Here is a 21,397-nt window from a genome sequence, read left to right on the forward strand (position 1 = left end):
TCCAACAACAAGACTTGTTGTCGGAAATTCCAAGCATGTGTACACAATTCCGACGCACAAAAGTCCAGGCATGCTTGGAATCAAGCAGAAGAGCTGCACTGGCTATTGAACTTCATTCTTCTCAGCTCGGCATACGTGTTGTACGTCACTGCGTTCTTAATGTTCTGAATTTCTGACAACATTTGTGTGACGGTGTTTATGCAAGGCAAGTTTGAGTCAACGTCGTTTGAAAAAAAATCCACGATTTTGTAGTCGGAAGATCCTATTGTGTGTACATGGTATTAAGGTTTGACCTCATATTATATGGTTTTGGTAAATCTGAAGACAAAAATATGCAGCAAATCTAATAGTGTGTATGGGGTCTAAGTTACATGTAATAGCCACTTCAGCCCCGGACCATTTTGCTGGTCAAAGACCAGACCACTTTTTGGGATTCGGCACTGCATCGTTTTAACTGACAATTACGCGGTCATGCGATGTGGCTCCCAAACAAAATTGACGTCCTTTTTTTCCCACAAATAGAGCTTTCTTTTGGTGTTATTTGATCACCCCTGTGGTTTTTATTTTTTGCGCTGTAAACAAAAATTGAGCGACAGTTTTGAAAAAAACGCATTATTTTTTACTTTTTGTTATAATAAATACCCCCCAAAAATATATAAAAAACATTTTTTTCCCTCAGTTTAGGCCAATACATATTCTTCTACATATTTTTGGTAAAAAAATAGCAATAAGCGATTATTGATTGGTTTGCGCAAAAGGTATAGCGTTTACAAAATAGGGGATAGTTTTATGGCATTTTTATTAATATTTTTTTTTTTACTAGTAATGGCGGCGATCAGCGATTTTTATTGTGACTGCGACATTATGGCGGACACATCGGACATTTTTGACACATTTTTGGGACCATTGTCATTTATACAGCAATCACTGCTATATAAATGCAGTGATTCCTGTGTAAATGGCACTGGCAGTTAAGGGGTTAACCAGTGGGTGGCAGTGTAGGGGTTAAGTGTTACTAACTGTTGGAGGCTGGGCTTTAATTTAGTGAACACTAATCGCTGCTCCAATCACATGAAGCAGAGATCAGCGTCACTAGTTGCTAGGCAGAATGGTGAGATGCTGTTTACAACGGCATCTCTCCATTCAGCCGCCCCGTGAGACGAGAGCGGGTATGCCCGCAGCGATCGAGTCTGCGGGACCCGCGACCGGACTCATGTGGGGTCCCGACCAGCACGCGAGTGGGCTCGCGATGGCAGGGTGGCATTAGAGATTGGACGTACCTGTACGTTAATATGCCTGCCCGTGCCATTCTGCCAACGTACATCAGCGTGCGCTGGTTGGGAACCGGTTACAGTGTTCATTCACACCAGACATGCTGGACAAAATATGTGCCATGTGTATTTTTTACAAATTTCCAACACAATTTAAAAAAAAATTAACTCTGACAGTTGGTGTTATGAATCTATTAATAAGCCATAAAGCTTTCCCTGCAAAACAAAATAGAGTAAGTACTTAAACAGGTACTTAACCAGATTAACCTCTGTTCAGAAACAGGAGTCAGGAGTGTGGATCCTCTGGTCCCACGCTGAATCCAGTGGTTCTTCCTATCATTTAAGGTGTCCTGAATTGACGTGAAAAAAGGTTGTAGAATAAGTATGGAATCTCTCATTGTGTTTTTCTTTAGCGTGCCCAAAAAACATGGTTTATTTTGACTGTGCCAATGCGACACATGGAGCAAATGGAGCAGAGTGTCAAAAGACATGTCAAACCCTGGACATGGAATGTGTAAGTCTCTATATACACAGCTGTCACTAATAATATTTCACAAATGTATTATGCATATATTATACATATCTTACACATTAGGATTTTCTCTTGACATTTTATTGTCCCCTTGGGTGGATCATTTTTGAATTTTGGTGGGAGAATTTAACAGGGTAGTGAGGAGGTAGTGGTGGTAGGTATGTGGGAAGAAACAGTGAGCAGTTACAAGACTCTGCAGCTTAGGCAACACACAAACAGCATCTCTGCCACCTGAAAGGCTTCTAAATCATGCATTTTACATCCAGCACATGCTCGACATACACAAAACATATGCTATGCTGTCACCAGTAGCTTATTCAACTTCCATTTATTTTTTTGTCAAACCTTAATTGAACAAGCTAAAGTTAGAAGCTGATTGGCTATCATACACAGCTGCACCAGATTTGCACTGTTGCACTCTCCGTGTTTAGTAAATGATCCCCATGGAGCTTGTAAGAAAGATCAGCATTATACATATGTTTAAAGACACATACTTAAAATGCATTTAAAGATGCAAAGTTAAATTATGAACATGACTTCCATGTATTTCATGGCACATCTTTTAAGCCCACACGATATACAAGGCCATTATACTACGGAACTAATTGTTATTTTGCAGAGGCCATCCTGACAGTGGAGCCACATAGACACCTGCAAGTAATAGGGCTTATAGAGTTATAAAGCTGGACTTTAGGAGGCCAAAGAACATTTTCTTTAACCTCCCTAGCGGTAATCCCGAGTCTGGCTCGGGTTGGGATTTAACTAACAGGAGTGGTAACTCCGAGCCAGACTCGGGATCGCATCAGTGGATGCAGGGGAGGACACAGGGAGAGTAACTTACCTTGTCCCCTGGATCCAGCAATGTCCTCAGCGCTGTGTGATCGAGCTGTCCTCCACTCGATTCACAGTGCCGAGTGCCGCCGAGCTCTGTTCCCTGAGACGTTACGACGCACGGGAGCGGAGATCGGCGGCAAATTCAAAAAAGTCAAAAGACACAAAACACACACAGCACTGTAATCTTACAGATTACAGTACTGTATTAAAAATTACACATCCCCTTTGTCCCTAGTGGTCTGTGCAGTGCCCTGCATGCACTTTTATATTATAAATACTGTTTTTTCTGCCTGAAATTTGGAGATTGTCCATAGCAACCAAAAAGTGTCCCTTTTTCAGTGTTTTAGGATTTGATTACATTATTGAATAATTTTTATTTTTATTTATTATATTATAAACTTTATCATACCCCGGATGTCTGCTAGACTCTGGTTTGAACAGATTTAAGAGAGTTATTCCTAAGCCCCCGTACACGCGGTCGGAGAATCCGTCGGCATGTGTCCTATCGGACTGTGTTGTCGGATAATCCGACTGTGTGTGGTATGCATCGGATTGTTTCCGTCGGACCAAATTTTCCAACTTGTTGGAAATATTTTCCGTCAAACTGGTCCGATAGGACATACTCCGATCATGTGTAGAGAATTCCGATTGGACAAAGTGCCACGCATGCTCAGATCAAATTCCTACATCAAAGCTATTGGCTACTAGCCTGAACGTAGTCCCATCGTAACGAAATTATGTCATCGTAACAACGGATTTGGTTGGCAGAATGTCCGACCGTGTGTACGGGGGCTAAGAGTTACAGGACTACAATATAAAACGCCAAATTTCCATGCAAAATAATTGTACCGCTTTCAGCACCTAAAACCAGAACTAATCATACCGCCAGGGAGGTTAATAGAGATTATTATCTTAATAGAGATTATTATCTTTAAATTTACAACATCAGCTTGACTTCAAATATACTTGGTCAAGCTTAAAAAATATACAATGTTTCAAGAGCAGAGCCACATTTTCTGCATTGATTCCTGTAATCACACAACCGTATGCTGACAAAAGAAACCACCCTCACCACCACTGCTTGGGTCACTATTTTTATGCAGAACACTTTCTTGTTTTACTGGTCCATACCCAGCTGACTGAAGTTTATATAAGATGCTATATTTCTGCAGACAATGAGAAAAAAAAGTGTGGGCAATCACTGTACAAGGGAAATCTGCTCAATGCACTTTTAATAGGCACAAGTTTAATCTTCAACATTGTTACATTACAGTCATTCAACATATACATATTTGACACTTGTAACTACAAAACAATATCTACACATAACCAAACTAAAGGTTTCTTTTCTTTTTTTTATAACTCAGTTAAGTATTCAGTGTGCCTCTGGCTGTGTCTGTCCGAAAGGGCTCGTGCTCAATAACAATGGCAATTGTGTGCCCGAGGAAGAGTGTCCATGTATACACAATGGTGAGGTTTACCACAGCGGGGAGAGGATTCTGCAAGACTGTAATACCTGGTAGGTTATTTTACTTCACAAAGTAAGACAGTCATACATTTATTTGATGAATTCATAATACCACAGGCTGTCTTAATGTTTTCTTAATAATTGGTAAGCTATAGATACAGTTTTGACCTCCCTACTTCTTAATTGATCTCTATACAGGAAAGGTAAAAGGTAGATTAGGAATCGCTTTACATTGCCTATAATTGCGAGAGTAGCCCTAAAATGTCAGAACATTACATAGCTATATAGCTCTGTTTAAATAATAAAATGTAAAGGGTCAGTCCACTCAAACCTGAAAGTAACATTTTGCACTGACACAGGGAAGATAAGTAGCCCACTGTCTTTGCATATCTCTTAAGGGCACTAGTGGAGAATTATCTATTCTTTAGTTCCCAGTTACACTCATCTGTTGAAAGGTTACATAGCATGGATCTTACTGGTTTAGTTGTTCTGTTTCTTTACATTTCTAAAGATTAAAGAAGAAGATGAGGAGAGTTGAAGTAAGGTTGCTAAATAAAATGTATAATTAGGTTTTAATTATAATCAGCCACACCTAGGGAGAGGTACCCTCATCAAAAGTAGTTGAAAGTCACCTATGACTCTGAAGACACTACCTCAGGGCTCTTTTCACTAAATTTTACTCAATTGTTGAAAATGATGATATCAAAGTCAATTTGAACCCAAAATTATTTATGTATAATTTTTGCTTATTCCGTTATGTTTTAGTATTTGCAAGGACCGGAAATGGCAATGTACCGAGAAAGAGTGTCACCAGACCTGCGTAGTATATGGAGAAGGGCACTATAGGACTTTTGATGGCAAACGTTTCAATTTTAACGGTGTTTGCGAGTACACTCTGACACAGGTACTTAAAAGTCTATCATATGTAAAAATGTCAAGCTTACAATATAAAGTATGGCCCCACTAAATAGTCAGAACTTTGCACAGAATTAAAGGTCAACAATGTTCATGCATGTTTTTTATTGAATACAAACACACGTGATCCTACCTTGTAGACACATATGCTATGCATGTGTGGAAACACGTAATGGTCTGTGAAGGCCAGACTAAAGACATTTTGAAAACAATTATGTATATTCTACTTAAAGAGGAGCACTCAAAGCTAATTTTCTCTATGTGATTGCCCACAGAGTCAATGCTTTTCAACTGCATTTTACTTTGGTACAGTCTAGTACAACCTCAACAACATCCTCAGATTCCTCCAGCTTACACAAACTTTTTTGTAAGGCCTTATCAATAATTTAAGAATAATATTTCACATTTTACAAGTATTCCTAGAAAATTAAGGCAAATGTTGACTATAATAGGACTGTAATCAAGTGAAATAATTCAATTTAGACCATTTATATGTATAAATATTTGTTATTTATTAAAGCGTCACATGATTGATTCTTGTGCTTTCTGTTAATTTGTAGGACTACTGTGCATCCAACCCTGGAAATGGTTCATTCAGAATTATCTCTGAAAACATCCAGTGTGGAACAACTGGGACTACCTGTTCCAAGGCCATTAAAGTGTTTTTGGGGGTGAGTACTGAGTGGTCAGAACTTTACATCTATGCTACATGTCTAATACATTTCACAAACAACAACAAAATAAAATATAGTTTACCTTAAGTGTGGTAGCCGCATTATTGCTTTTCAGGTTAAATACATTTTCTGCAAGTACAGAAAAAAATATCTATTGATCCTGCCAGAAACCAAGTGTCCTTATAGCTTTCTGTGCACTGAACTTAAATCTAAATCAATGTTATCAGTTTTCTCATCTATCATCTGTGAACTACAACCACCCCCCCCCCCCATGTAATGGAGATGTGAAAAAAGGCGGTGTTTGTAGCTCAGGTTAGGATGACAACACTGCATCTCCATAGATACAATTATACTGTAGTTTTGTGTAGCTCAACTACATGAAGCTAATAATAAGCTAATACGCTTTTTAACTCGCCCTACATGAATTATATTATTCGGTTGCATAATAATTATTAGATTCCTGCTTTATAGTGTGTTACTTGTACTTTACAGAACTTTGAGTTGAAATTGAGTGATGGATCCTTTGAAGTAGTGCAAAGAGACACTGGTGGTGATGTTCCCTACCAGATAAGGAAGATGGGAATGTACCTGGTGATTGAGGCTAAGAATGGTTTGATCCTCATGTGGGACAAGAAGACAAGCATTCTGATAAAGTTAAGCCCAGAGTTCAAGGTAAAGAAGCTGTCATTCTTCAGAAAGACAATAGTAGAGATTTACTGAAACTGGAGCACTCAGAATCTGGTTAAGCTGGGCATGGAAGCCAGTTGGCTTCTAACTTCAGCTTGTTCAATTAAGCTTTGACAAAAAAACATGGAAGCCGATTGAAATTATAAAGCTCCAGTTTAATAAATCCTACTTAATGTTTACCATCAGTTGTTACTCTAGGCAATAAATGTTGTGTTCAACAAACAGTTTTTTGCAACCACCCATAAAGCACTGAGGTTGTTAGGATTAAAGAATTTTGATGAATTTAGAATGTGAGGGTTTAATATTTGAATTACTCCTTCTTAATATTATAATACACTATCCGAATGCATTAGGCTTTTATTTTTTTAAACAAACAAGCTCTTTATTGCAATTTGAAGGAGTGTAATACAAGGAGCAACAGAATAAACACCAGTACATGATAGTACAGGACAAATAAACCCACACAAAGAAAAAGGGTGAATGCATTAAACTTTTGATCAAACATAGCTTTCAACTAGTGACTTTGACATTACAAAGCCAAGTTAATACATTTCAAAAATACACCTAACCCTGAAAATATCTAGTTTAAGGAATAATTAACATTGGATATGGTTTTATATCATTTTGCTGTATACAGTACCTTATGGATGGTTAATTAAAGCCCTACTTCAGCAAAAACATTTCACTTAGTTTTGAATAATGTGGCTTGAAGCCTCCATCAGGTTTTATTGCTGTCAGTGTCCTTGATGGGGATATTTCCATTCACTTTCTGTAGAGACAGGAATGAATGGAGAAATCTCTGCAAAGAAAACATAGAAAACAAAAACATATTTTTCTGCAGAGTGAGCAAGAATTAGCACTTCTAACACTCTATCTTTTTTTTTCTGTCTATGTACAGGGAAGAGGTACAATACAGGGAATGAGAACTCTTCCAAATGGTACCACTGATCCCACCTGACAGAAATTTTAAATCATAACTCCAGCCAAATGCTTTTCTTTTTAATGTTTTTAAAAGGCAGAGAAGAATCAAAACTGTCTTTGTGGAGGAAATAATCTCCAAAAGGGATACAACAGTAATGAATAGCTTACACATGGTATAGCCTTTTGCATGGTAAAGCCTTTTGCTAAAGGTCTACAAAGGGGTTTTTTTCTCTACTGTTTTTTTCCCTGTTGGAAATTTCTCTTTAATTTCTGTACTGGTTGCCCATGGTAATACCACACATATACTTAGATACCAGGCATCTCATTCAGTCTTCAGTTATGTGAAGATAGGCATCTGTTTTTTGTAGATCGCTTCCTCAGGGCTGAACTACAGGCACAAAAACTTTAATTTAAACATGTTCCTCGAGGAATACAAATCTACTTTGTGTGCACCAAATGCCTTTAAAGGCCCAGAAAAGTCCATGTAAAAATATATGTGACATCACCTGTGTTGAACAAAGTCTGTGCAGCAGAGAACAGATCTGTGGAAGGAACTAAGCAGGTCCACCCACGACAAGCTGCCTGCAGAAAACTGCAGAAGGGGGCAGATACAAGACCAGTCACCCTGCACAAGGGGAGAAGTTAGCAGTGACTGGTCTTTATTACAGGAAGCGTTTGCACAAAGGAAACATTTTCCTGCACAAATGGAGGAACTTCATAAAGGATACCGATATTCAAGTAAGAGTACACAAGCCTCTTGTATTTAAATAATATTTGTTTATCCTGGAATACACTTTTAAAACAGCCTGACACCGTCTATAAAATGTAGAAAAGTCCTTTCAATAGAACATCTGTATACAGTTTCCATTGTTATATGTAGAACTGTAGGATAAACATATGAAGCAGCCACAAAATTAATGTCTAGAATTTTTACTACCTATGCTGTGTTTATAGCTTCTGATGTATGTTGGTGTATTATATTAACAATTTAAAATAATTTTTTTTTCATTAGGGAAATGTTTGTGGCCTCTGTGGTAATTATGATGGTAGTGTTTCCAATGATTTCACCACAAGAACACAATCGGTTGTGGTCAATGTAGAAGAATTTGGAAACAGCTGGAAAGCTTCGCCAACCTGCCCTGATGCTCAGCTTCTAAAGGATCCATGCATTGCCAATCCATACCGTCAGTCTTGGTCTCAGAAGCACTGCAGTATTATCATGGACGCAGCATTCTCAAAGTGCCATTCTAAAGTGGGTTCTTATGTTTTGTTTAATAGATGTGATACTGTGTTCTAAGAATTCCTGTGATAGTAATCTCACCCAAACATTATTTTTTAGTTTGAGTATTTGATTTTAAAGGACGTGGGGACAAATTTCAAAACTTTGATTACACAGCTTAGCTGTCCATAATCTTAGCTGTTCCCTTGCACAATGCTGAGGTACTGTTAATCTGTGTTCTCATATTGACAGATAGGAGTCAATACTTCACACAGCTGCTAGCTATCAAACCCAGTTGTTGTTGACCACTTTGGTCCTTGCTAATGATCAGGAACCAATCAAAGTGGTTCCCTGTATTGTGATCACAATGACAGCTATGACATGGCTGGAGCATCTTGTTTACTAAAACTTGAGAGTGCAAAATCGGATGCAACTGCGCATAGTAGTCAATCAGCTTCTAACTTAACTTATAACTTATTCAGTTAAGCTTTGACAATAAAAGCTGGAAGCTGACTGATTTCCATGCTGAGTTGCACCAGATTTTGCACTGTCAAGGTTTAGTAAACAGCCCTTATTAACAGATGCATATTGGGATTTCTTAATTTGGCCTGGACATCTAAGTTTTACGTTCAATACATTTTTATTGTTTACAATGCAAAGACTATCATTTATCAATATCAAGACAAGAAAACAAAAGAAAAAAAACACTAACAACACTTTAGAGAATCCAACATGTGTAGCAAGTAGCATAATAATGAGAAGGGTTTGCTTATTATTTTGAAGTGCACTTAATTAAATTAGTTGCCAACAATAGTAAAAGAGCAAGTCATGGTACTTTAACCTCGAGATAGAATTTCATGTTGCTGCGAAAGAGAAGAGAAAGGAGAAAAGGAGAGATAGATGAAATGGGGATAAAATCTCCAAAATAAGGAGAGAACTTGGAAGAAGCTGTAGCCATATTGGGAGGAGAGTAGCTTGGTTTTTCTCATAGTGCCTGGCGTCAAAGACAATGCTACGTGTATTTTTGACGCCCAAGGTTCCCAAGTTCATTCAAACAGAGCACTTCGATCATTAATAATACTAGCAATTTTTTCATGTATCATAATGACATCTAAGCTTTATTGACTCCTGGTCTCAAAAGGGTTAAAGGTCCTGACAGAGAGCTGACAAAAGATCCAACCCAACAGTGTCAACCCAAAACTAATGTTTCGCTTTCAATTGAACCTGCTATATTACATTACTATCCATTTGAAATTACTGAAGTGTTTTGACTTCTCCCAAAAATTAGAGCAGTATTAAATGAATGAGCTGTTGAGAATGAAGAGTCTAACCATGATCTACTTTTAGGTTGACCCTACTCCATACCTTGAGGCTTGTGTTAGTGACACATGTGGGTGTGACACTGGAGGAGACTGTGAGTGCTATTGTACAGCTGTCTCAGCTTATGCCACAGCTTGTAATGATGCCGGAATCTGTGTTTCATGGAGAAGCCCAGAAATATGCCGTAAGTTGACTAAGACTTTTTACTCATAAATATTAAGAAAACTATACAAGCTGGTTGACAGAGGATACTGCATATTGAAGGCAGCAATAGCTAAGGAACTAGCATATCCAGAAATAGATTAGCAATTGCAGCTCCTGTATTTTTCTCATGTAAGGTTTCCTTTTAGAGATCACTCTTTCTTTGGAAAAAAGGTGGCAACAAGGAGATTTGTTTATTTGTTACATCAGTAATTTTAACGTAGTAAAAAATGACCAAATCAACACGGCTGTAACATAAATGAAAGCATAGGCCAAATGTATGAAAGACATTTGAAAACAATAAATTTTATTTTAATAATTTAAAACAAATAACTTTTATTTGAAGAATTGTTCTGTTGTTTAACCACTTGCTTACTGGGCACTTAAACCCCCCTCAGTCCCAGACCAATTTTCAGCTTTCAGCGCTGATGCACTTTGAGTGACAATTGCGCGGGCATACAACACTGTACCCAAATGAAATTTTTATCATTTTTTTCCCACAAATAGAGCTTTCTTTTGGTGGTATTTAGTTACAGCTCGGAGTTTTATTTTTTGCTAAACAAACAAAAAAAGATGCAATAAAAAAAAAAAAAAAAATCATGTTTTAATAGTTTGTTATAAAATTTTGCAAACGGGTCATTTTTCTCCTTCATTGAAGTGCGCTGATTAGGCGGCACTGATAGGCTGCATTGGTGGGCACTGATGGGCTGCATTGGTGGGCACTGATGGGCTGCATTGGTGGGCACTGATGGGCTGCACTGGTGGGCACTGATAGGCATAGTTAAGGCGGCACTAATAGGCACAGATAAGGCGGCACCGATGGGCACAGATAAGGCGGCACTGATGGGCAAAGATGGGCACAGATAAGATGGCACGGATGGGTGGCACGGATAAGTGGCACGGATGGGTGGCACGGATGGGCACTGATAGGTACCACAGATAGATGGGACTGATGGGCACTGATAGGTGGCACTGATAGGTGGCTCTGATAGGTGGCACTGCTGGGCACTGATGGGCGGCACTGCTGGGCACTGATGGGCGGCACTGCTGGGCACTGATGGGCGGCACTGGGGTGCAGCACCTTTGAGGCAGATTGGGTGGCACTGTGGGTGGCACTGTGGGGTGGCACTGTGGGTGGCACTGTGGGCACTATGGGCACTGACAGGGGGCACTGACGGGGGGCACTTACTTTTTCTTTTATTTTACTTCAGGATGGCACTGCGGGAGGCAGGTGGGCACAGGCAGGTGGCAGGTGGTCCCTTGTATTGATGGCCGTGATCGGGACTGATGTCCCGATCACGGCCGCCGGTGATCGGCTTTTTTTTTCTCTCCTCGCGCTGTCAGCGCGAGGAGGAATAATAGCCGATTACCGGCTCCGTTCTATCACATGATCAGCTGTCATTGGCTGACAGCTGATCACGTGATAAGGGGTCGGGATCGACCCCTTACACGGATCGGTGATCAGGCGAGTCTCACGGACTCGCCGATCACAGAGCGCGCCGCGCGCGCCCCTCAGGGGGCGCGCAGGCCGCTCGTAACCAGGACGACGTCAATAGACGTAGTCCTGGAAATGTAGGTCCGCGCTAATGCCGTCATTTGGCAATAGCGCGGATCTGAAGTGGTTAAATAACATTAACATTACGATATTTAAGGATCTTGATTCAGGCTTACCGCATTCCTATGTTCTATACATCAAACTGGAGTTTCTCATTGAAAGAACTTCAAGCAGATAAAAACACCAATATCTTTATTGATATCTTTATTGATATCAGCTTTCTATCCGCACTCAGATTAAAAGAGAGGGAGGACTAGAAAGCAATTCAATTTTTCTGTTTGCACACATGTTAACAGTGAAGGAGGAATGTAAAGTGGGGGGGGCACATCCCAACCATGGGACCATGACAGACCCATACCTCCCAACTTTTTGAGATGGGAATGAGAGACACCTATCAGCAAAGTACCCCCTTAAAGGAGAATTATACAAAAAAAATAGTTAAACCCACAAGTGCTTTTTTTACCACTACTATCCCTTTATATTGGCTTTTGGAATTTACAAATGCAGCAATTTAGTAATCAGATGAACGTTTAGCACTGGAAAACACTTTTTGATAGATAAAAAGTGCATTTTATATACAACTATATAGATCAGACCAAAATGAGGGACACATGAGCAGGATGGATTTGTTACAAGGTAATGGTACTTACCTTGAGCCTCTAGTGACCAATAAAAAAACAGTATTACTTCATTAAGTCGGAGCAACAGAAGATAGCTGACACAAAAGCATCCCACCCTTCAAATTATTGTTATGGTCCTGGGTTATGTGATTTAGTCCCTTTAATCAAATTGTATGGTCAAGTTGAGCTGTAATGGCTGAGCTGAACTTAATGGTTAAATGTAATGTTCTTATTTGTTACAAGTATTGGCTTACATTTAGTTATGGTTTATGGTTAACCACAACATACAGGGATATACAATGTAACATATAAGCACACATACAGGTTGGACTTGATGGACTTGTGTCTTTTTTCAACCTCACCTACTATGAAACTATGTAATCATACAATTATTTAATTATATGTTTATTATCAAAACCAATTAAAGGGCCTGCCACAATGTTCTCACAATCTTTTATTTTGTATTGTATTTTATTATTTGGGGTTCTGTCTATGGTCTTATGAGCAGCATATGTATTCAGGCTGCAAGCAGAGAGATGACATCACTGTATTCCGGTTTATTTAGAGTTGTATGTCCGCAAAAACTGCATACTAGCTCATTATGAAAAACGTAACTTACCTTAGAACGAAGCTGGAGGTGTGATGAAGTCACTCCCACGCATGCGTGTGGAAATTGTCTTTCCGGCAAGGAGCTCTGATTTTCCGACAGCATCCGCCGGACCTTCAAAGAGCATGTGCCGCTGACTTCAGCATCTACATGCAAGGCGAATATCTCCTAATCTGTACAGGTTTAGGAGATATTAATTTTGCGTACAGGTAAGCCTTATTATAGGCTTACCTGTAGGTAAAAATGTGAAAGTGGGGTATACAACCGCTTTAAAGCTGAGTATATATGCATAGTTTTTTTTAATTCAACCTACTCAAGCGAGGTGGATGAAGGAATCCTCCCAGCTGTGCTATTGTACTTTGAGAGCTGGGAACCTCAATTGTCAGAATGACCTGATCAGCTCTGAAGCCAATTGGCTGCAGCAGCAGATCAAATTAAGTTTTTCAGCAGTTCCGTTGGACAGAAATTGATCTACCGATTGACCTCTGTTGAACAGGGAGGGCCAGACACACTTCAAAATTCAGCTGGTCCCTGCTGAACTGGCCAAATATCAATATGTGTGTACTAGGGTTGCACCGATACTGTTTTTTTACTGTTGAGTACGAGTACCGATATTTGTACACAAGTACTCACCGATACTGAGTACCGATACCTTTGCAGTGTGCTTTGAGCCCATACTAAGTGAATGGACTCAAATCACACTGCAAAGAATCACATCCACTCCGAATTGCATGCGGTTTCCTGCACCGCTTCTGTGTGAACCCAGGCTGAAGTCACTATGACAAGCCTGGGTTCACACAGAAGCAGTGAGGGAACCACATGTGATTCAGAAGGGAATTGCACCTTATTCCTGTTCAAATCACATGTGGTTTTTTGCAGTGTGATTTTAGCCCATTCATTGTGTATGGGCTCCAAATGCACCGTAAAGGTATCAGTTTTAGGTTTAAGTACTCATGCAAATGCTTACTATCGTTACTGATACAGGTATTGGTGCAACCCTGGTGTGTACTCCAACTTAACTCAAAGGGAAAACAGGGTGTCGGTCACCTGGCAGAGCTGTCTGGCAGAGATGTACACTGTAGATCACAAAAGTGGATTGGGCAGAAGTGTTTTGGCAGATAAGATGACTAATATTTATCTTACTTTTCCTATCTCTAGCTATGTTCTGTGATTACTATAACCCAGAAGGAGAGTGTGAGTGGCACTATAAACCTTGTGGAGCTCCCTGCTTGAAGACTTGTAGGAACCCCAGTGGCCAATGTATGAACAACCTGCCAGGATTAGAGGGTTAGTGGAATCCATTAAAATACTTTCTATACTACATACATAAAAGTGTTTTGCTGTCCATAAAGCTTCTTGACCACTCCAAATATACGTTTTCTAAAAGCATGTTTGAGTGACTGTCATTCTCTTTAAACACTGCATTTCTTTTTCTATTAGTAGAATCAAAAGCTCTTTATCTCACTAGCTAGGTAAAACTAGGGAGCTGTCACATCCAATTTCTTGTATCATATTAGTTTTCCTATTTGCTGTAAATGTTTATAGATTTTAAGATTTTTTAAATTGTTATATATTCTATGCCAGGATGTTATCCGAAATGTCCCAAAGAGCGACCCTTCTTCGATGAAGACATCATGAAGTGTGTAGCTCAAGCAGACTGTGGCTGCTATGATGATGAAGGTGATCGGTACAATATTGGGGATATGGTACCCTCCTACAAGAACTGTGAAAGCTGGTAACTGTCTCCCTGCTTTTTATTAAGTTTATTATTATTTTATTTTGAAGTGGAAATCCTTCTAAACTCAAATTTATTTTTCAGCATTTGCACCAAGAAAGGTCTTCGCTGTCGCATGGATCTCAGAGGTGGGTGCTATCCTTCATCTCTTTTTTTTGTTCTGTATTTAAATGGTAAACTTGTCCTTGGCCCCTATTGAGGAACTATGTGTCATTCTCCCCTTTATAAGAAACCTTTTTATTTAGTTGCATTGTCACCAAACTGCAGGTAAAAGCACAGAAAATCAAGTGTTTGAAATTCTTAATTGTAATGTGCATTTGGACTTACCAAGGAATATGATTACTACAGAAAGAGTCAATCCCCTATCACAGTCTCTTCCCTACTTTCACAACTTAGCCCTCTACTCTTCTGGGAATATTTAATTACTGTCTGTGCTGGCCAAGCTCTTCAGCCCCTCACTTTTACGTAGCTTATGGCAGAGGAGTGAAGGACAATATTGTAAATTGTCACTTTGGTGACAGCTGTGACACTGCTGATGCTGCTGACATTATGCCCAAGAAAGAGGCATCCAGCAACAGTCTTGGGGCTTTTGGATGTCTACGCAAGGGAGGCTTTTATATGTAAATAATATGCATTAAACACACATATAATCTCATGGAAAGATTGTTGTTGAAATTGACAGTCTGGAAACAGGGCCCCTTTAATCACATAAAGGTTGATTCCACTTAGCAGAAAAATCTGTGCTGAGTTGTTGTAAAGCCTGTAGGGTTTAGTGTACCCATAGAGGGAAAAAAATCACATTAAAGCAAGACAGTGCTTTGTCCATTCAGGGAACAGCATCAAGATTACTTCAATCCCCCATTCCCAGCAGCACATGCTTACCTTTCCCTCTTCACTCATGCTTCACTGCTACGTTCAGTTCCAGGAGTTGAAGGAAATACACCGTTTGTCCGGGTATGGAAGAGCACATAACTCAACCATGTGATAGCACAAGGCCAATCAGCCCTCTGTGAGCTACAACTTCAGCAACTTCCAAAGTCCATATGACTTTGCTTTTATTTCCAGTAACTGAACAGAGTGGTAGGATAGTGAAGTAAAGGTAAGTATATAGTATTTTATGCTGCTGGAGAAGGCTCTTTTAATGTGAACCTGTTGCTTTGCCCTCATCTGCAAAGCAGATTCATTTTTAGTTGTACATATGCAAGAAAATTATCATTTTGGTGGTGACATTATGTTTTCTATCCAGTAATATGAATAATCAAAGAATGACAGTTTATCCTTAGGGCAGCCTAAAGCTGGGCACACACTATGAAAAAATTGGGCGAATGATCATCCGGTTTTCCTCATTGTTTCACAGCAAGTCAGAAACTGAGGAAGGAAATAATGTACAAAGGCTTTTTTTTATTTTTTGTTTCTAATCATGTGCAGAATTTCATATCTGATTTTTGTCGTAAGAAAACCGTACAAAAACAATACACATTAAATAAAAATTTTTGTTCTGTACACATACGGGAAACATTTTGGAGTTTGTCCCTTTTTCATTTGCAAAGTTTGAATCAGATGTCGACAGTTGTATACAACACCTATGGAATTTTTCTTTTGATTTTCTCATAGTGTGCACCCAGCATAACACTGCCTTGCCTCTCGTTGGCCACAGAGCAGGGTACCTGTGATTAGCTGTGCTTTGCTATCAACTTCTGTTATGTTTTGGTACATTTTCTGAAAGCACATTAAAAGTCTTGCATGCGGGACTTTTGGTGTGCTTTCAGATATTGCACCAAAACCATCGGACATAATAGAAGTCTATAGCAAAGAGCAACTAACCTGCATCAAAACCGCAGGCACACTATGATCTGCACCCACTGCAGCCAAATTGCAGTGAGGCGTTGTGAAAGTGGCATATCATATAACAAAAAGATGATAATGAACAACCTCAAATCTCTTAAAATCTCCCTAAGCATGTACATTGCTATGTACAATAAAGAGTCTCTTTATATACGCTGTACAAGTGCAATTAAAATAAAACAAAAATTGTCCAGCTGATTGGCTATTGAAAAGTCATTGAGCTGTTCCCTGATCTTTCACCACATGTGTATAGTCATAAAGTCATCAATGCTAATTTTGAGCAATTATTTGTTCCTATGAATGCTTATGGTTTGTAATCACTCTCTTTAACTCACAGCATGCTACTGTTACTATGGCAATATGAAGTTCAACTATGGTGACATCATCTACAATACCACTGATGGAATTGGGGGATGCATAACTGCTACATGTTCATCAAATGGAACCATTAATAGAAGTGTCTATCCATGCTCAACAACGACCAAACCTGCCACTACCTTTCATTTTGATACCACAGTCAAGCATACAGAAAACATGTCCACTCCAGGTAGGATTTCATCTTGGATGTTCGTACTTAGCAATTCCAACTACAACGTCTTTACAACAACTGCTGATTTTTCTAGTACAGGTTATAAAATAAAAATGGGGAGCACATTCTTTAAGAGATAAAGACAATTTTCCTTACATGTTTACTACATCTGGTTAGTATGTTGTACACACAACTGAACTCAGGCCAATATAAAATACATACATTAATGCAGTTCTATAATCATTAATAGATCATTAAATGCACATACTTTATGCAAGCAAATGTAAAGGTTTGACTTGGCACCAGCCTCTTGCAGTGCCTTTACAGCAAAGCTCAGACTGCAAGAAAGAGAAGCAGCATAAGGAGTCAGTCTGTTGCACTGCAGGTCTCATGTGCTCATGTACAAGGAGTGTGCTGATAGTAGAAGAAAGCAGAATGACAGAGAGGTGTTTTTCCAAGTCAGGCAGGTTTTGTGGCAGACCTGTGTAAAGGGCTCATGTGAAGAAGTGTGCTCATAGTAGAAGAACGCAGAATGTAAGAGAGGTGTTTTTCCCAGTCAGGCAGGTTTTGTGGCAGACCTATGTAAAGCTCCAGACACAATAAAGACAAATGCAAATCCATTGGCAGATAACACAGCTAACTTATAAGTACCAATCTGTGTATATATCGATGGTAGCATTCAGTTCAGCTGTAACCTAGTAATTATCTTGAAAAGCTTTATTTTATACAGGGGTATAAAAAAAAAACCTAAGATCTGCACAACTGCTGCAGTTGTCAGACTGCCATTGAAATCTTGGCTGTAGCTGTACAGAACATATATGGCTCAAGGGGCATAAACATGGCCCTTCTGCATACTGTGCAGGACTCTGCATCCATGTGGGTGAGTCCATACAGAAACAAAGAGAGAATTAGTAATAGATTACATTTAGAAATGTAAATAATTTTCTTCTTCTTTTACAAACAATGTTAACTAATACATTTACTTTTGCAGACACAATATATATATGTTGCTGAGTAATTATTATTATCTTTCTCCTTGCAGTACAAGCTTCACCAACCTCTGTGTCTTGCCTTGAAGAAGTATGTAAATGGTCAATGTGGTATGACATCACTTGTCCAACATATGGCGAAAATGAAGGAGACTTTGAAACCTTTGAGAATATAAGAAAAAAGGGCTACACTGTATGTAAAATACCATCCCTAGTAGACTGTCGAGCACATAAGCATCAAAATATCTCTATTGCTGATTTGGGTCAGATTGTTACGTGCAATACATCTGTCGGTCTTGTGTGTCATAATCGAGATCAGTTCTCCCAGCTCTGCTTTAATTATGAGATCCGAGTTCTGTGCTGTAGCTTTGTGCCTTGTGGAGAATCAACCAATCCTTCTTCTTCTAACACTATTGCTCCTTCACCATTCATGACAGTAACATCAGAATTTACAACGGCCTCAACTGTCCAACCAGAAGGCACTGTTAGCAAAGCACCGATTCACTCAACCCAAGGTTTTACATCAATAAAAGCAACAGCTATATCTACTACTGAAAAGTCAAGACTAACAAGTACACCATACCAATACATATCTAAATCCCATGAAACAACTTTTACCACTCCCTGCAAAAAACAGCAATGCTCTTGGACACCTTGGTATGATGTTCATTTCCCCAGTATTGGTAACTCTGATGGAGACTTTGAGACCCTCGAGAATATCAAAGCTGCTGGCAATATTATATGTGAAAAACCAGACAATATTGAGTGTAGAGCTGAGAGATTTCCAGATAAAAGCATTACAGATGTGGGCCAGGTAGTTACTTGTGACATCACTCATGGTCTCATTTGCAATAACAAAGATCAGAATTCAAACTTTCCACTTTGCTACAATTATAGGGTTAGGTTCCTTTGTTGCTCCATGGAGGATTGTAAATCATCCACTACTTATGTCCACTCTACAATCAAGGATCACACAACAGAACATTTGAAAGAAACCAGTGCTGTATTTTCAACAATTGCTTACAAAACTACTAAAAACACCATCATATCCAGTACAGTTAAAGCAACAAAAAATCCATCAACACCTCAGACAGACCATACTACAACAAGAGGAAAATTTACAACTTCAGAAATAAACTGTATACCTGCATGTGAGTGGTCACAGTGGTTTGATGTTAGCTTTCCTAACTTGGACAAAAATGGAGACTTTGAAACTTACGAAGAAATAAAGAAGTCAGGATTTCAAATCTGTGAAGAGCCTTCGAAAATTGAGTGCAGATCTGCAGATCTCCAGGACATTCCACTGGAAGAATTACAGCAGAATGTGCAATGCAATGTTAGCTATGGCCTTGTTTGCCAAAATGAAGATCAAACTGGACCATTTCCATATTGTTACAACTATGAAATTCGTGTCTTTTGCTGTTCTGGCTGTGCATCTACAATGGTTTCACCTGCATTTACAGATCATAAGACATCTGATGTAGAGGTTCATACATATGCACCACTATCAACCAAAACAACTAAAGTTATAACAGCACCACTGGAAATGGAAACTACAAAACCCACACTGAGCACAATGAAAGTAATATCTACTACTAGTAGGGTTTCCACAATTAAATCCACTACCAAATATGGTGAGATGACAACTAAAGCTACATCTCCTAAAGTAACCAGTGCATCCCACATACCAACTACAGAATATAACCATGAGTCTACCTCTCATGAACCAGGTTTCACCAAGACAACTAAAATGTCTACAAAACCAACTGAAGTGACATTTGTCTACAAATCTACATCCAGCAACCCTACAACAAAAATAACATCTCCTAACATGCATACAGCAGCTAATAAAACAACCACAGAATCCGAGGTTACATCTGCCCATAAGTCTACATCAAGTAAACCAGTAACAACAAAGGCAACATCTCAGAAAGTTAGCACACCATCCCATGTATACACCACAGAATCTAAACATGAAGAATTCACCTCTCATAGACCAGTTTCTATTAAAACCACTAAAATGTCTACAGAATCTGGGGAAGTGACCTCTGCTCACAAGTCTACATCAAGTAAGCCTATTACAACCAAGGCAACATCTCATAAAGTAAGCACGGCATTCCAAGAATCAACTATAGAATCTGAACATGGAAAATCCACTTCCCATGGACCAATTTCTTTGAAAACTACTAAAATGTCTACAGAATCTGGGGAAGTGACATCTGCTCACAAGACTACATCTGTGCAGCCTATTACAACCAAGGCAACATCTCATGAAGTAAGCACTGCATCCCATGAATCAACTACAGAATCTGAAGCAAAAAAATCCACCTCCCAGGGATCAATTTCTATTAAAACCACTAAAATGTCTACAGAATCAGGGGAAGTTACATCTACCCACAAGTCAACATCAAGTAAGCCTATAACAACAAAAGCGACATCTCAAAAAGTAAGCACTGCGTCCCACAGATCAACTACAGAATCTGAACATGAAAAATCCACCTCCCATAGACCAATTTCTATTAAAACCACTAAAATGTCTACAGAATCTGGGGAAGTGACATCTGCTCACAAGTCTACATCTATGAAGCCTATTACAACCAAGGCAACATCTCATAAGGTAAGCACTGCATCCCATGAATCAACTACAGAATCTGAACATGGAAAATCCACTTCCCATGGACCAATTTCTTTAAAGACCACTAAAATGTCTACAGAATCTGGGAAAGTTACATCTGCTCACAAGTCAACATCAAGTAAGCCTATAACAACAAAAGCGACATCTCAAAAAGTAAGCACTGCATCCGACAGATCAACTACAGAATTTAAACATGAACAATCCACCTCCCATAGACCAATTTCTATTAAAACCACTAAAATGTCTACAGAATCTGGGAAAGTGACATCTGCTCACAAGACTACATCTGTGAAGCCTATTACAACCAAGGCAACATCTCATAAAGTAAGCACTGCATCCCATGAATCAACTACAGAATCTGAACATGAAAAATCCACTTCCCATGGACCAATTTCTTTGAAAACTACTAAAATGTCTACAGAATCTGGGGAAGTTACATCTGCCCACAAGTCAACATCAAGTAAGCCTATAACAACAAAAGCGACATCTCAAAAAGTAAGCACTGCATCCCACAGATCAACTACAGAATCTAAACATGAACAATCCACCTCCCATAGACCAATTTCTATTAAAACCACTAAAATGTCTACAGAATCTGGGGAAGTGACATCTGCTCACAAGACTACATCTGTGAAGCCTATTACAACCAAGGCAACATCTCATAAGGTAAGCACTGCATCCCATGAATCAACTACAGAATCTGAACATGGAAAATCCACTTCCCATGGACCAATTTCTTTGAAAACCACTAAAATGTCTACAGAATCTGGGAAAGTTACATCTGCCCACAAGTCAACATCAAGTAAGCCTATAACAACAAAAGCGACATCTCAAAAAGTA

General features: G+C 39.1%; 1 protein-coding gene across 1 annotated transcript in view; it reads left to right on the plus strand.

The window, feature by feature from the left end:
• The window catches only part of LOC143926048 (uncharacterized), a 72,792-nt gene that overhangs the window by 22,409 nt on the left and 28,986 nt on the right, over positions 1-21,397 (plus strand). The window contains exons 18-31 of the mRNA XM_077450222.1: positions 1,685-1,785; positions 4,005-4,156; positions 4,871-5,009; positions 5,581-5,691; positions 6,187-6,366; positions 8,315-8,554; positions 9,869-10,025; positions 13,983-14,111; positions 14,409-14,559; positions 14,644-14,687; positions 16,742-16,951; positions 17,976-18,974; positions 19,767-19,845; positions 20,593-21,266. Of these exons, the coding sequence (XP_077306348.1) occupies positions 1,685-1,785; positions 4,005-4,156; positions 4,871-5,009; positions 5,581-5,691; positions 6,187-6,366; positions 8,315-8,554; positions 9,869-10,025; positions 13,983-14,111; positions 14,409-14,559; positions 14,644-14,687; positions 16,742-16,951; positions 17,976-18,974; positions 19,767-19,845; positions 20,593-21,266 (3,366 nt within the window). The remainder of the gene's footprint in view (positions 1-1,684; positions 1,786-4,004; positions 4,157-4,870; positions 5,010-5,580; positions 5,692-6,186; positions 6,367-8,314; positions 8,555-9,868; positions 10,026-13,982; positions 14,112-14,408; positions 14,560-14,643; positions 14,688-16,741; positions 16,952-17,975; positions 18,975-19,766; positions 19,846-20,592; positions 21,267-21,397) is intronic.

Source organism: Lithobates pipiens, unplaced genomic scaffold (assembly GCF_037356315.1).
Source record: "Lithobates pipiens isolate NorthernLeopardFrog02 unplaced genomic scaffold, aLitPip1_a1.2 Scaffold_10, whole genome shotgun sequence".
NCBI lineage: Eukaryota > Metazoa > Chordata > Amphibia > Anura > Ranidae > Lithobates > Lithobates pipiens.